The sequence below is a fragment of the Balaenoptera musculus genome, chromosome 8 (assembly GCF_009873245.2).
Source record: "Balaenoptera musculus isolate JJ_BM4_2016_0621 chromosome 8, mBalMus1.pri.v3, whole genome shotgun sequence".
NCBI classification, from domain to species: Eukaryota; Metazoa; Chordata; class Mammalia; order Artiodactyla; family Balaenopteridae; genus Balaenoptera; species Balaenoptera musculus.
In genome coordinates, this window is record NC_045792.1 from 19,025,963 (window position 1) to 19,041,973 (window position 16,011).

Consider the following 16,011-nt stretch of genomic DNA (forward strand, 5'->3'; position numbering starts at 1 on the left):
GTGCCTAGAGCCCATGCTCTGCAACAAGAGAAGCCACTGCAATGAGAAGCCCTCACACCGCAACGAAGAGTAGCCCCTGCTCACTGCAACTAGAGAAACCCTGTGCACAGCAATGAAGACCCAACACAGCCATAAATAAATTAAAAAAAAAAAAAAGACATAGGGAGGCTAATTGGATAAAAAAACAAGACCCTTAAGTATGCTGGGTACAAGAGACTCCCTTTAGGATGAAGGACACACAGACTGAAAGTAGGTATGGGATAAGTTATTTCATGCAAACAGAAATGACAAGAAAGCAGGGGTAGCAATACTCATTTCAGAAAAAATTAAAGGCCATGATGAATGACAAAGAAGGGCAGTATATTATGATAAAGGAATTGATACAAGAAGAGGATATTATACTTGTTAACATATGTGCATCCAGTCCAGGAACACCTAAGTATAAAGTAAATACAGATATAAAGGGAGAAATTGACAGTTAATACAGTAATAGTAGGACCCCACTGACATCAGTGTACATGTCATCCAGACAGACAATAAGGCAGCAGAGATCCTGAATGGCAGAATAGATGAGTTGGATTTAATTGTTATCAACGGGACATTCCATCCAAAAAAAAGGGCAGAATAAACATTCTTTTCAAGTGCGCATGGAACACTTTCCAGGATAGGTCACATACTAGGTCACAAAACAAGACTTAACAAATTTAAGAGGATAGAAATTACATCAAGAGTTTTTTCTAATCACAACAGTGTGAAACTAGAAATCAATCATAGAAAGAAAAGTGGATAAATAACAAACATGTGGAGACTAAACAACATGCTGCTAAAAATCCAGTGAGTCAATGATGAAACTCAAAGAGGAAATCAGAAAATACCTCTGGACAAATGAAAATGGAAACACCGCTTTCCAAAATCTATGGGATGCAGCAAAAGCAGTTCTAAGAGGGACATTCATAGCAACTTCAGGCCTTCCTCAAGAAACAAGAAAAATCTCAACCTAACCTACCACCTAAAAGAAATAGAAAAAGAAGAGCAAACAAAGCCTGAAGTCAGGAGAAGAAAAGAAATACAAAGATCATAGAGAAAAAAAATAAAGATTAAAAAAAACCAAAAGAAAAGATTATTAAAACCAAGAGCTGGTTTTTTTGAAAAGATAAAATTGATAAATCTTCAGCCAGGCTCACAAGAAACCGATAGGATCTGAATAAACAAAATAAGAAATGAAAGAGGAGAAAGAACAACTGATACCACAGAGATAAAAAAATAAATCAATTGAAGAGGAGGGAACACTCTCAGATTCATTCTATGAGGCCTAATACCAATAGCAAACAAAGAAACTACAAGAAAAGAAAATTAGAGGCTAATATCTTTCATGAATACAAATGCAAAAATCCTCAACAAAATATTAGCAAATCGCATACAACAATATGTAAAAAGGATCATACACCATGATCAAATTGGATTTATTTCAGGGTCACAAGGATGATTCAGCATATGCAAATCAGTGTAATACACCACATTAAAGAAAGGGAAGATAAAAATCACGGTATCATCTCAGTAGATGCAGAAAAAGCATTTGAACAAATTCAACATCTGTTCATAGTAAAAACTCTTATCAAAGTGGGTATAGAGGGAACATAACAAAGGCCACTTACAGCAAACCCACAGTCAGCATAGTACTCCATGGTGAAAAGCTGAAAGGTTACCCACTAAATTCAGGAACAAGATAAGGATGCCCATTCTAGCTGCTTCTATTTAACCTAGTATTGGCAGTCCTAGCCACAGCAGTAAGACAAGAAAAAGAAAAGGTATCCAAATTTAAAGGGAAGAGGTAAAATTGTCACTATTTGCAGATGGCATGATACTCTGTAACAGAGAACCATAATGTCTTCGCCCCAAAACTATTAGAACTAAGAAATGAATTCAGCAGAGTTGCAGAATACAAGATTAATGTACTTCTATTTCTGTTCAGTTTCTATACACTAATAATAAAATATCAGAGAATGTAGAAACCAATCTCATTTAAAATTACATCAAAAAATGTAAATACCTAGGAATAAACTTAACCAAGGAGATTAAAGACATATACTCTGAAAACTATAAACCATTGATGAAGGAAATTGAAGATGATTCAAAGAAGTGGAATGATATCCCATGCTTGCTTGGATTGGAAGAATTAATATTTTGAAAATGGCCATACTACTCAAAGCAATCTACAGATTTACTGCAATCCCTATTCAAAATACCCGTGACATTTTTCACAGAACTAGAACAAATAATCCTAAAATTTATATGGAACCACAAAAGGCCCTGAATTGCCCAAGCAATCCGACACTCTCTTCAACAAGTGGTGTCTCGGGAAACTATATAGCCATGTGTAAAACAGTGAGATTAGAACATTCCCTCACACATACACAAAAATAAGTTCAAAGTAATTTAAAAACATAAATGTAAGACCGGAAACCATAAAGCTCCTAGAAGAGAATATATTCAGGACACTTTGTCATAAATCATAGCAATATTTTCTTGGATGAGTCTCCCAAGGCAAAAGAAATGAAAACAAAAATAAACAAATGGGGCCTAATTAAACTTAAAAGCTTTTGCACAGCAAAGGAAACCATCAAGAAAACGAAAACAATCTGGGAGAAAATATTTGCAAATGATGCAGCCGACAGGGATTAACAAGGATTTGTTAATATCCAAAATGTAGGAACAGCTCATAAAACTCAATATCAGAAAAAAAAAACCCAATCAAAAAATGGGCAGAAGACCTGAATAGACATTTCTCCAAAGAAGACATAGAGATGGCTAAAAGGCATATGAAAAGATGTTCAACATTGCTAATTATTAGAGAAATGCAAATCAAAATTACACTGATGAACCACCTCACACCTGTCAGAATGGCTATAATCAAAAAGTTCACAAATAACAACTGTTGGAGAGGATGTGAGGAGAAAAGGTACTCTTGTACACTGTGTTGGGAATGCAAGTTAGTGCCGCCGCCATTGGAGAACGGTATGGCCCGGTTCCTTAAAAACTGAAAATAGCGTTACTGCTACTATCCAGCAATCCCACTCCTGGTTATATATCTGGAAAGATGAAAACTCTCATTCGAAAGGAGTACCTGCACCCCATGTCATAGCAGTGCTATTTGCCAATAGCAAGACATGGAAGCCACCCACGTACCCATCAACAGATGATTGGATTAAGATGTGGGGTGTATGTGTTCTCACCCACACAAGCACACACACAATGGAATATTATCCAACCATAAAAAACGAATGAAATATTGCTATTTGCAGCAAACATGGATGGACCTAGAGATGAAATGAATCAGAGAAAGACATGCACAGTATGGTATCACTACATGTGGAATCTAAATGATACAAATATATAAAACAGACAACAGTCACAGATATAGGGAAGCCAACTTGTGGTTACCAAAGGGGTAAGGGAAGAGGGGAGAGATAAATTAGGGGTATGGGATTAACAGATACAACTACTGTATATAAAATAGATAAGCAACAAAGATATACTGTATAGTGCAGGAGGGAATTATACCTATACCTTATAATAAACTATAATGGAGTATAGTCTGCAAAAAATACGAATTGCTATGCTGTATACCTAACTAACTGTACACCTATCTGAAAGTAATACAATGTTTTAAATCAACTATGAATTGATTTTAATAAAAATACATAAATTAAAAAAAATAGTGTGATATTGACACATGAATAGATAGTGGACTAGTGGAATGGAATAGAAAGTGCAGAATTATATATGACAAAGGTTGGATGTCAAATCAGTGGCAGTAAAGATGGTGATGGGACGACTCAGCAGATACTTGGAAAAAGATCTTTTGATCTGTATTTTACACCATTCAGAAAAATAAACCCCAAATAGATCAGGGATCTAAGTGTTAAAAATGGAATCATACAAGTACTAGAAGAATTCCTCTTTAACTTTGGCGTAGAGAGAGGTTTTTTATTATGACTCAAAGTTCAGAGTCAGTAAAAGAAAAGACTGACAAATGTGACTATACACTAAAAAAATTGCAATCTTAGAAGTTCTCATCATAAGAAAATAAAATTTTTAACTATGTATGTAATTATGTATGTATGTTAACTGGACTTAATTGTGGTGACTTAATTCACAGTGTATACAATTATCTATTTATTATGTTGCACACCTTAAACTAATGTTATATGGCAATTATACCTCAATAAAAGTAAAATAATTTTAAAAATTAAAAAAAATGTAATTGCAAAAAGCACAGTCAGCAAAGTTAAAAATCAGCTCACAACCTGGGAAAAAGAATTTGAAATATATGTCACAGACAAAAGCCTAATATCCCTACTATATAAAGTTCTACTATATAAAGAACTTTTAAAAATTGAGGAACAAAAAATGATAAATATCTGGTAGAAAAAAGTTGGAAAAAAGATACAGATATATACTTAATACTGGCCATCAAACATGAAAAATGTTCAGATTTTTAGAGAAGAATTCTCTAAAAATGTGGAGGGAAATTGACGATCACTATTAGGTACAATCACACTAATAGTTGTTGCAGACAAGCTCCACTAATAGATACTAAAATCAGTGGCCAAAGGTTTGAGGTAGAATTGACAGTTTCAGAGTATCTTCCTCAAGATATTTGGTAAGGGAAAAATAGTTACTATGATGGAGAAACCAAAAAAACACTTATCTTAATCAAGTGATCAAGGTTAACATAACCAGTAATAGGACGTATTGATATTATGTACCCCTTGATATGATACACTAAGAAGAGTACAAAATCATTTCTGTTGTATTCTTGTCAAAAATTAATACTCTTATTCTAATGAGAAAATTTTAGACAATCCCTATTTTGGGGGCAGTCTACAAAATAACTGGCTACTATTCTTTAAAAGTGTCAAGATCCTACCTAAGGAGGCAAAAGACCTGTACACAGAAAACTGTAGGATACTGATGAAAGAAACCAAAATGACACAAACAGATGGCGAGATACACCAAGTTCTTGGATTGGAAGAATTAATATTGTGAAAATGACTATACTACCCAAAGCAATCTACAGATTCAGTGCAATCCCTATCAAATTACCAATGGCATTTTTCACAGAACTAGAACAAAAAATTTTACAATTTGTGTGGAAACACAAAAGACCCCGAATAGCCAAAGCAATCTTGAGAAAGAAAAACGGAGCTGGAGGAATCAGGCTCCCTGACCTCAGAGTATACTACAAAGCTACAGTAATCAAGACAGTATGTTACTGGCACAAAAACAGAAATATAGATCCATGGAGCAGGATATAAAGCCCAGATACAAACCCACACACCTATGGTCACCTAATCTGTGACAAAGGAGGCAAAAATATATAATACAATGGAGAAAAGACAGCCTCTTCAGTAAGTGGTGCTGGGAAAACTGGACACGTAAAGGAATGAAATTAGAACATTCCCTAACACCACACACAAAAATAAACTCAAAATGGATTAAAGACCTAAATGTAAAGCCAGACACTATAAAACTCTTAAAGGAAAACATAGACAGAACACTCTGACATAAATCGCAGTGAGATCTTTTTTGACCCACCTCCTAGAGTAATGGAAATAAAAACAAAAATAAACAAATGGGACCTAATTAAAAGCTTTTGCACAACAAAGGAAACCATAAACAAGACAAAGAGACAACCTTCAGAATGGGAGAAAACATTTGCAAACAAAGCAACTGACAAAGGATTAACCTCCAAAATATACAAGCAGCTCATGCAGCTCAATATCAAAAAAACGACCTAATCAAAAAATGGGCGGAAGACCTAAATAGAAATTTCTCCAAAAAACATACAGATGGCACGTGGAAAGGTGCTCAACATCACGAATTAGTAGAGAAATGCAAATCAAAGCTAGGATGAGGTATCACCTCATACAGGTCAGAATGGCCATCATCAAAAAATCTACAAACAAATGCTGGAGAGCATGTGGAGAAAAGGGACCCCTCATTGCACTGTTGGTAGGAATGTAAATTGATACAGCCATGTAAATGGAAAACAGTATGGGGGTTCCTTAAAAAACTAAAAATAGAATTATCATATGACCCAGCAATCCCACTACTGGGCATATACCCAGGGAAAACCATAATTCAAAAAGACACATGCACCCCTGTGTTCTCAGCAGCACTGTTTACAATAGCCAAGACATTGAAGCAACCTAAATGTCCATCAACAGAGGAACGGGTAAAGAAGATGTGGTACGTGTATACAATGGACTATTACTCAGCCATAAAAAGGAATGAAATTGGGTCATTTGTAGAGACGTGAATGGACCTAGAGACTGTCGTACAGAGTGAACTAAGAAAAACAAATATCGTATATTAACGCACATATGTGGAATCTAGAAAAATGGTATAGATGAAATCTATTTGCAAAGCAGAAATAGAGACACAGAGGTAGAGAACTGATGCATGGATACCAAGAGGGAAAGAGGAGGATGGGAGGAACTGGGAGATTGGGATTGACATATACACTATTGATACTGTGTATAAAATAGATAACTAATGAGAACATACTGTATAGCACAGGGAACTCTACTTAATGCACTGTGGTGACCTAAATGGGAAGGAAATCCAAAAAAAGAGGGAATATATGTATATGTATAGCTGATTCATTTTGCTGTATAGTAGAAACTAACAGAACATTGTAAAGCAACTATATGCCAATATAAATTAATGCGTCAAGATCATAACACACACACATGGACCAAGAAATTGTCACAGATTGGAGGAGACTAGGAAAACTAACAACAAAATGTAATCTGGGTTTGTAGATAGCATCCTGGAATAGGAAAAACTGGTGAATTTCTAATAAGGTCTGTAGTTAATTAATATCATACGAATATTATTTTCATGGTTTTGATAGTTGTGCTGTAGTTACGTAAAAAGTTACCATTATGGGAAATAGGGTGATGGATGTATAGGAACTCTATTTTTACAACTTTTATGTAAGGCTAAAATCAAAATAAAATGTAAAAAAATAAAGAATATTGTGAAGAATGCCTTTATTATTTGGGAAGCATCAGTGGAGATGATCATGTGGCATTTTCCTCCGTTGAACTAATTCAGGAAATCACATTAACAGAGTTCCTAACATAATAGCATTCTTTCATTTTAGGATAGAACAGAAAGTCTCCCTGCCTTTTTTTTTTTGGCCACACTGTGCAGCATGTGGGATCCTAGTTCCCCAACCAGGGATTGAACCCGTGCCCCCTCCAATGGAAGTGTGGAGTCTTAACAACTGGACCTCCAGGGAAGTCCCAAAGTCCCATTTTTAATGGATAAAAATTTATACCCCAAAGGGATTTTGACATATACTATATAGCCAATAAAAGTTACTCTCAAGATGTTTGTTTTTTATACGTAAAATGTTTAAATGTTTGGTTTAGCATGTAATCACAATATTTTTAGGATCCTTTTATCGATTTATCCTAATTCAACTTTCATGTGAATTTGCTTGTCATCAGTACAGCAGATTCTAATAGAGATGAATCGAAGAAAAGTGAGTTATGCTGTGAGTTGTTTAGATAGGCTAATATATTGATATTTTGAACTGAAATCTCTAGGCCAGAGATTTTCAATGAAGATAGTATCTACCTCCAGCGAGTGTTATAGAAATTTGTGGAGGCTTTTTTTTTTTTTTTGGTTGTCACAATGATTGATTTTTAGTGAATGTAGTCCAGGAATGCTACATGTCTCACAGTGCTCAGACTGTCCCACATAAATAAGAATTAGCCCATATCCCAAAAATAATATTCAGTGGTCCTACTGGCCACTCATGTAAATGAAAATCTTGTTTACACTTAGTTATCTGAGTCTAGAATTTAATTTCATTTTACTTTTAAACCAAAACATTTTTGCATGATATTAGTAATACACTTCATTTTCTAGGTATATTATTGTGTAAATTGGCAATGAAAATATATTTTTTGTTTGGAATCTTAAATTTTTTTCACTTTTGGAAATTTATATCATCTATAGTGATACTGCTCATGGTATCTGAGTCACCAATGAACCTGTGTTAAATTGAAGTCAGAACCATGAATGCTGCCAGTTTGTCCCTCCAGTTTGTGACCTGAGAGGAAGGAGTCTTGTCCCACCGGTTTTAATTAGCCTAGCTCTAATTGGCCTAGCTTGGGTTGAGTGCCCAAACTTGGATCAAATGCTTTGTGTCTGTGTCTTTGTACACATGTGCAAGCATGCTTGAGTTGTCAATGTGTTTGTAGTAGGTATGGTATAGTAATACTTGACTCATCCAGAAGATAACCCTTTTAGCAACTTTAGCTACTTGCAGTTCAGTGGAGAACTTAAAAAGTAAGTTAGGCCAAGAGTTCTGAGCAGCTGCATTGCATTAGATGTCTGACAGGCCCAGTGTTCAACTTCTACTTATAGGAGAACAACTTAGCCCCACCCAGATCCAGCTTAGCCCCAACACAATTCTAATGAGCTTGGTTATCACTGGATGGGCCTCTAGCAGATGAGCACTGTATTTTATTAAAACCGGGTAAGAGGCTTCAGAGCTGTGCTGCTTGAAGAGGCATTATTGACAGAAAAGTGACACATAACCGTAAGAAAAGAACGAGAAAAAATATAAAACAATATTACTTAAAATTTTTTTTCTGTGGCTATTAGTATTTTAGGTGATAGTCCTGTATAGCTTGGTTTTACCTGAAGGCAGTCATTTATTATTTATTATGCACCTAAACTATGTCAGGCCTTGTGCTAGTGGGGATAAGAAGATAGAACGGGTTCCTATCTTCAAAGTAACACTAGAATAATATGGATTGTTTATACAGTGGAATAATGGAATAGAGAGTGAAATGGTGATGGCAAGTCTTCATTTCTTCTCATTGACCAGAGCTCTGATAGGGAAGCAGTGTATTACACTGGTTAGGGACATACATGTTGGAAGAAGATGAGGATTTGAATTCCATTGTCATTTTACCAGCTGTGTGCCCTTTGGCAAGTTCTTCAACCTTTGTAATCCTTGTTTTCCTAACTGTAAAGTGGGGTAATACCCACTTGTGTTTGATGAACTACTATATCAAAACATTTAAATGCTGTGCCTGGCATGGTAGTTTTTACTGTTAGGGCTGTGGTTTACAGAAGTTGCTTACTGATTCTCAGATAGACACTATTTTACTACCTGTGCAAAATATTGATAAAAAATGGAATTAGCAACAAGGTCAAAAGTCATAAGTTGTTAACATTAAAGTAAGTAAAGTACTTGTTAACCTTGAGTATTTAAGTATATTAAGGGTGGTATTTAAAAAGTCAAGGTGAGTCTAACTGACTCCATTGGTCTATGTAGAGTTACTTGTGTAACTAGTTGAGAAATGAAGCAAGAAGCACTGGTTATAAAGGTTTAAAAAAACCTTTTAAAAAACAAAAACAAAAGTTAATTTTGAGAATAGCCTACCACACATGGAATGAATGAATCCTTGAATACATACACATATCCTTGTATGGTTAAAGACCTGATAATGATAAAGTAGAATCTTAAGGTGGAGTAATCTAGGATGATTTTTAATTCAACTCCTCTATTTTATAGCTAAGGGAAAAGCAAGTTATTACTTATAGGGAATTACATAACTAACAAAAATCAGATCTGTTCCTATTGTTTTTATTAAACTTCAGTGAAGTAGCATTAATTGTGCAAATTGAATACCACTAAAAAAAGACTCTAGTACATCAGTTAGCCTGCGTTATCCCACCTTTCTCATCTTCACAGAGCTATGCATTCATTCATTCAACAAATACTGAGTGCCTGCTGTGTTTTATGGCAGGCATCATCCTTGAAGAGTTTTGCTATAAAGGAAGGTAAAACATCAAGCACATTGATAGTTAAAGTGTTTCACCTTGCAGACCTCTGGGGAGATTGCTATGGATTTAGAAGTTGTGCTCATCTCAGGCAAAATACAGGAGTTGATGACATATGGCAAAAAGTTTTTTTCTTCACGGAAGCTAGCAAAAGGAGACAGAAAGGGAATACAAGGTGAGAGAGATGGTTTATCACTATCCTTTCCATTCAAGATGTATTTTTCAAATAACAAATATATATACTCAGGGTTGACTCTGTATGTAGAACTTTGGTAAATGATGGGGAGAAAAATACAAAAGAGGAATAACATGGTCCCTGCCCTCAAGAAACTGACCGTCTTGTTAAGACAAGACTCTTTGGAGATAAGGAGAGAACTCTATCAAGCAACCTCCCTTTCTTCTTTTTGCCTACATAAAATAGTTTTCTAAAGGATTTTCAGTACACAGGGATCTATACCGTGATTCTTCTCTTTATTTTTTAAAAAAATATTTGTTATGAAACTTTTCAAATATTTTCAGAAGTAGAGAAAATAGTGTAATGAACCCCACCCTCCAAACCTAGCCAGCAGATTCAACAATGATCATCATTTTGTCATACTTGCTTGGTTGATCCTTTTTTTCTTTTCTTCCCTTTTTTCCCTTTCCTCCTCTCCTGTCCTTTCTTTTCCTTCCCTTCCCTTTCCTTCCCTTCCCTTTCCTTCTCTTCTTTCTTTATTTTTTTTAAATTAAAAAAAAATTTTTTTTTTTTGGCCAAGCTATGCAGCTTGCAGGGTCTTAGTTCCCTGATTAGGGATTGAACCCAGGCCCTGGCAGTGAAAATGCCAAGTCCTAACCACTGGACTGCCAGGGAATTCCATCTCTTCTTTCTTTTCTCTCTTTCTTTCTTTCCTCTAGCATTTAAAGATGTTATGATGTACATTTTTACTCTAAACACTTCTATATTATAACATTATTTTTAATGCCTGTATATATTTCATCATATGTATGTACTATAATATACCTAACTACTTCTCTAATGATGGGAATTTTCATTATTATTTGTTATTATTACGGTTTTTTTAATAAATAGTACTTCCTGGAATGTATTTACATGCTTATATCTTTATATCTTATATCCTGATATATTTTTAACATCTTTATGCATACATCTTTCTTACATGTGGCATTCTCTTGGAATGGAATTTCCTCGAAATGAGATTGCTGAAGCAAAGGGTATGCACCTTTTACAGATTGCTATATAACACCAAACTGATTTTCAGAAATGTTGTTGTAATTCTGATTCCCATTAACAATATGCCTGTTTATCTTTGCTGATCTGGGTTTTTTCAGTCTGTTAATTTTGCCAATTTCCCAGTATCATAGATTTTAAAAGATTTTTTAATGTGCATTTAAAAATTACTAGGGGACTTCCCTGGCAGTCCAGTGGTTAAGACTGCGCTTCCAATGCAAGGGCGCGGGTTCGATCGCTGGTTGGGGAACTAAGATCCCACATGCTGCATGGCGCAGCCCAAAAAAAGAAAAATTGCTAATGAGGCTGGGCATCCTTATTTATTTTTATTTTTTTATTTTTTTAGGATTGACATTAATAGTTTAATTCAAGGGAATATCCATCTGCTAGTTCCTATCATTAAGAACATTGGATTTTCCACTACTTTATTCTTATTATGGACAATTTGTGTTTCTTCTTTTGTGAGTTGAGGCTACTCTTTCATTATTTTACTTCTTTATTCAAAAAACCATAGTATCTTGATTTCCTATCTCTGATTTTCAAGGCCCTTCATAATTTGGCCATAACTTACTTTTCTAACTTAATACTGTCCAGTAAGAGTCATTCTACCCAATAAGGAATATTTCCTTATTCATCTACCTCATTCTACTCGTTTTTTTCTTGGATTCATTCTTTTAAGTAATGTTTTACTTTTCTTCTTTTCTGCCTATTCAAATCCTTCAGAATTCTTAAAGCCCATCTTGCGAGTCTCCCCAAGTACTCTAGCCTTCATCCATTTCCTGTTATTTGAATTCCCACTGTACCAATTGTTTCTACAACTTGATTTAGTAGCAGATTATAGGCTACTTTGTTGTGTTATTTATCAAGCACCGAATGTGTTGAGTGCATGAATATATAGCTGGATGGAACAGTCTGTGTCCTTGTGAAGTTTATTTATAGTGTCGTAATAATGTGTTTATTTCCATCTCTTTGCTTTATTGGTGAAATTGAACTTTTCATATACCTCTGTTATGTATGAAGTATGCACACATTTTAGATACACTATAGTTAAATATCCCCAACTGGATTGTAACAGCATTGAGTGTATAAACCATGTTTTATCTTCTCTATTCCTTACAACACTTAACTCATTTCTGAGCACATAGCCATTACTAAGTATATACTTGCTCTTTTAATGTAGTATCAAAAGTTGTAGGCTTGGAGTCACATACCTGGCCTCATATTACAGCTCAAGACCTTATGAACTAATTGTGTAACATTTGTAAGTTACTTAGCCTCTCTAAGCTTGTTTCCTCATATGTTAAATATCTGCCTCATAAGGTTTTCATGAGTTAAATGACATATGGGTTAATCAGATAATGTATGTAAAGCATTTAGCACAATGCTTCGTACAGAGTAGGTGCTCATTAAAAGATATTTGTTATTATAATAACTTGTTTGACCTTTCAAGCTAGAAAGTGCTTCAGTAACCTTTATATCCCTAACTCCTTTCATCTAAGCAGTTACCAAATTCTGCTCAGTTTACCTCAACTATCTTGTCAATTTAGCCTCTCGTTTATGTTATGTTATGTTATTTTTTTGGTTGCACCACGTGGCTTGCAGGATCTTGGTTCTCTGACCAGGGATTGAACCGAGACCCATGGCAGTGAGAGCCCGAGTCCTAACCACTGGACATCTAGCCTCCCTAGTCTCTCCTTTAAATCCTCATTGTAACCCACAATAAGAAATATATTTTTTATTGTGACTTAGTATATGCTTTGTTTATTTGCTCATAGCTGAAACAATGTTATGAAATAATATTCATTGTTTTTATATGTGATGCACTCTGATTTTTTTTTTGTTCTGTTCTATATTAAAAAAAAAAAAGCTGGTCACAGCCATTAAAACATTTCACAACAGTTTGAAACACAAGACACACGATTTTTGGAGTCTGCAAAATTTGGACTACTCCTGAACTAGATTATGTTCAAGTGTAAATTTTCAGTGAAACAGAAAACAGAGATTATTTTAGAAAACAGAAAATAGAGCTTATTTTAGAAAACAGAGCTTAATCTGATTGCACTTTCTCTTTTTTCTTCATTAGTTGTATATAGTTAGATTTACCTATTCTCTGTCAAAGGTGGGAGTGTTCCATTGTGCATATTCCAGAGCTGGTATAGAATGAGATTACTCAGTAATTGGGGCAGAGCTTCCCACCTTGGCAGAAATTTCTCAACCACTTCATATGTATGTTGTTTTTCTTAGGGCAGAAATTGACGTACATGGACTTTAAAGTCATTAGTGTAATTCTCAAAGAGGGAGGGACCTGAAAAAAACCCTTTTATTATGGAAATCTTTTTAACATTTTAATAAGTGGAAACAGTGATATAATGAATCTCCATTACCTAAATTTAACTTCAGTAATTTAACAACATTATGTCAATTCCAAGAGGAATTTTTAGGAAAGAACTTTTAAGGCACACACAATTCCCTTCCTTAATACAGACAGATGATCTGTTTTTCAGAAGAGAGATATCAGCCTTAGTGTACCTTGTGTTAGTAATCACAACCTGTTCATTTTGATACCTGCAAGGAGAGTAAATATATGACACGAAGGAGCAGTGATGGAATGGAGCCAGCCAGAACATTAGACCCTGACCATCTTACTTGGAATCTTTCAACAGCCATGTTTGCCATTCTCCCTACCACCACTCAGTACCACCTACCTTGCTGACGTTAGACTGTCCTTTTAAAAATGACTTGGTGGGGGAATAGAAGCTCATTACATTTATCTTCTGTTTAAAACCTTCCCTACCTATAGAGTAAAATCCCAAACCATAGATTTTCATTCATAATCTGGCTCCAGTCTACCTTTCTAGCTTTCTCTCCCACTGTCTCTTCATATTCAGCTTCTTTTTCTTAGAATACCCAATCCATTTTAAGATTTGTACTTACTTTTCAAGATCCAATTTAGATTTCATCTTGTGGATGAGACCTTTTTAACTACCCAGAAAAAAATAGTAGTTCCTTGGTTTGTTTCTGTTTGTGTGTGTGTGTGTTTTGCCACTTAACTGAGTTGTATTTATTAAAGTTTGCTTCCCTCCCCACCCTCAATAAGACAGTGATCTTCTCCAAAGCAGAGGTTATAGCTTATTCTTCTCTGTATCCTAACACTTCTTTGGTGCTCACAGCAATGAAACCTACTATGTGTTGAGTGGATGTTCATACTTCTAGCATTTTAGAATCTAATTCCAACACAGGTTCTCTCCAGATAAGAGTTCATTGAAGTTTAGTTTTTCAGTTTGTTTTGTACATTAAAAAGGTTTTTTTCCTCCCCTTGTTGGGGACTTTCATTAAAATTTCTAAAGAGAACCTAAGTTCCATAGCCTTTTCCTTAGGGGGAAGTATGCTTTGGTAAACTAAAATAAGAGTATCCATCTTCAACAATCCTCTAGTAAAGGTAAGTAAAAGCTACTTTCAGTATTCTTAGTTTTTTGCTGTTGTTGAACATTGTGGTTTTATGGAACTATGAAGCAAAATGGAGTGGAATAGATTTGTGCCTTATTTGTGCTTATAATAGCCTTGACCAATTTTTGATGTATTTCAGCTCATGGAATGCTGTGTAAATGCCCTGGTGACATCCTTTAAAGAGACTATCTTAGCAGAGTGCCAAGGCATGATCAAGCGAAATGAAACTGAAAGTAGGTAAAACATCACATAAAGTTCTCATACTCTTTTAAGAGGATATCTTTGAAGCACATCACTTTTAATAAATTGCTGTTAGATCATTCTTTTATACATAGGTATTTTTGTTATGGCAAACTGCGTAAAGAAAATGATAAAAATATTTAGCATATTTAGAAACACTGTAAAGAAAATCTTCTTTATAAACTTATGTTTTAAGCATTTCTCCCCCTTAGGTATCAGTATGTTTGTGTGTGCTCACATGCGAATTTCAATTTGTTCTCAAAAGTAGGATGCTGCTTTTAAAGGCTAATTTAAATGGTAAACATGTGGTAAAGGATAGAACTAGGTATTTTGACTTTTGTGTGGAACCTTGTGGCAAATATTTTTAAAAGTAATAAAACACTCTATGTTTGTAGTCTTCATCCCTCTCCCCCCAAATATCTTATAATTTAAGATTTCTGAAGTGTATTTTTTATTACTTAAATGTTATTTTTTTATTACTTAAATATGATAAAGTTCTGTTTTGGGAGGTAGCAAGTACATTAATACCAAAAAGAATACAGTAAAAATTACCCATATCCTTACTACTCAGAGACAACCACTTTTAACATTTTGATGTATTACTCTCTAGATTTCATTGCATAAAATTGCAAGGTCCTATTTAATCTCTAGTTGTCTTTCAAGTATGTATTTCAGTTCACTTAAGTCTATACACTCTTCAGAAGTATTTTGGAGTAAAAGCAAGTTTCTCATTTGGCATAAACGAAATATTTGAATTTCTGTATGCCAAACTAAGTAGAATTATGTCTGATCCAAGGTGGACTCCCTTCAAAAGGATTTATCTAGTGGTAACCATTCTGTGAGGTAGGATTATTGTGAAGGTCAATTAAATGGGATAATGGGAGAAAGTGCTTTTTATAAACTGAAAAATTCTTTATGAATACAGTTTTATATTACCTTGTTACTCTGGACAATCTGAGGACATTATTTTACCCCTTAGTGATGTGACTGTGTATTGTGTATTTAATATTGCATCTACTTTACGAAATGTAACTAATTTTCTGTGTAAACTTTTGTATTTCTTAGAATAAATATATTCTATTGCATTGAAGGTCAAATGACTCACCTTTTAAGAGGCGTCGGGTTTTGCAGTGTGTGATCACTTTAATTAGAGTTTCTTTTAAAAATAATATTTGTCAGACTGAGATTGTAGATCAGGAAGTTATAGTACTTACTATAACAAC

At 34.6% G+C, this 16,011-nt stretch overlaps 1 protein-coding gene across 1 annotated transcript in view; it reads left to right on the forward strand.

Annotated features, from left to right (window-relative positions):
• The window catches only part of CUL5 (cullin 5), a 99,790-nt gene that overhangs the window by 53,803 nt on the left and 29,976 nt on the right, over nt 1-16,011 (forward strand). The window contains exon 8 of the mRNA XM_036860717.1: nt 14,688-14,781. Within this exon, the coding sequence (XP_036716612.1) occupies nt 14,688-14,781 (94 nt within the window). The remainder of the gene's footprint in view (nt 1-14,687; nt 14,782-16,011) is intronic.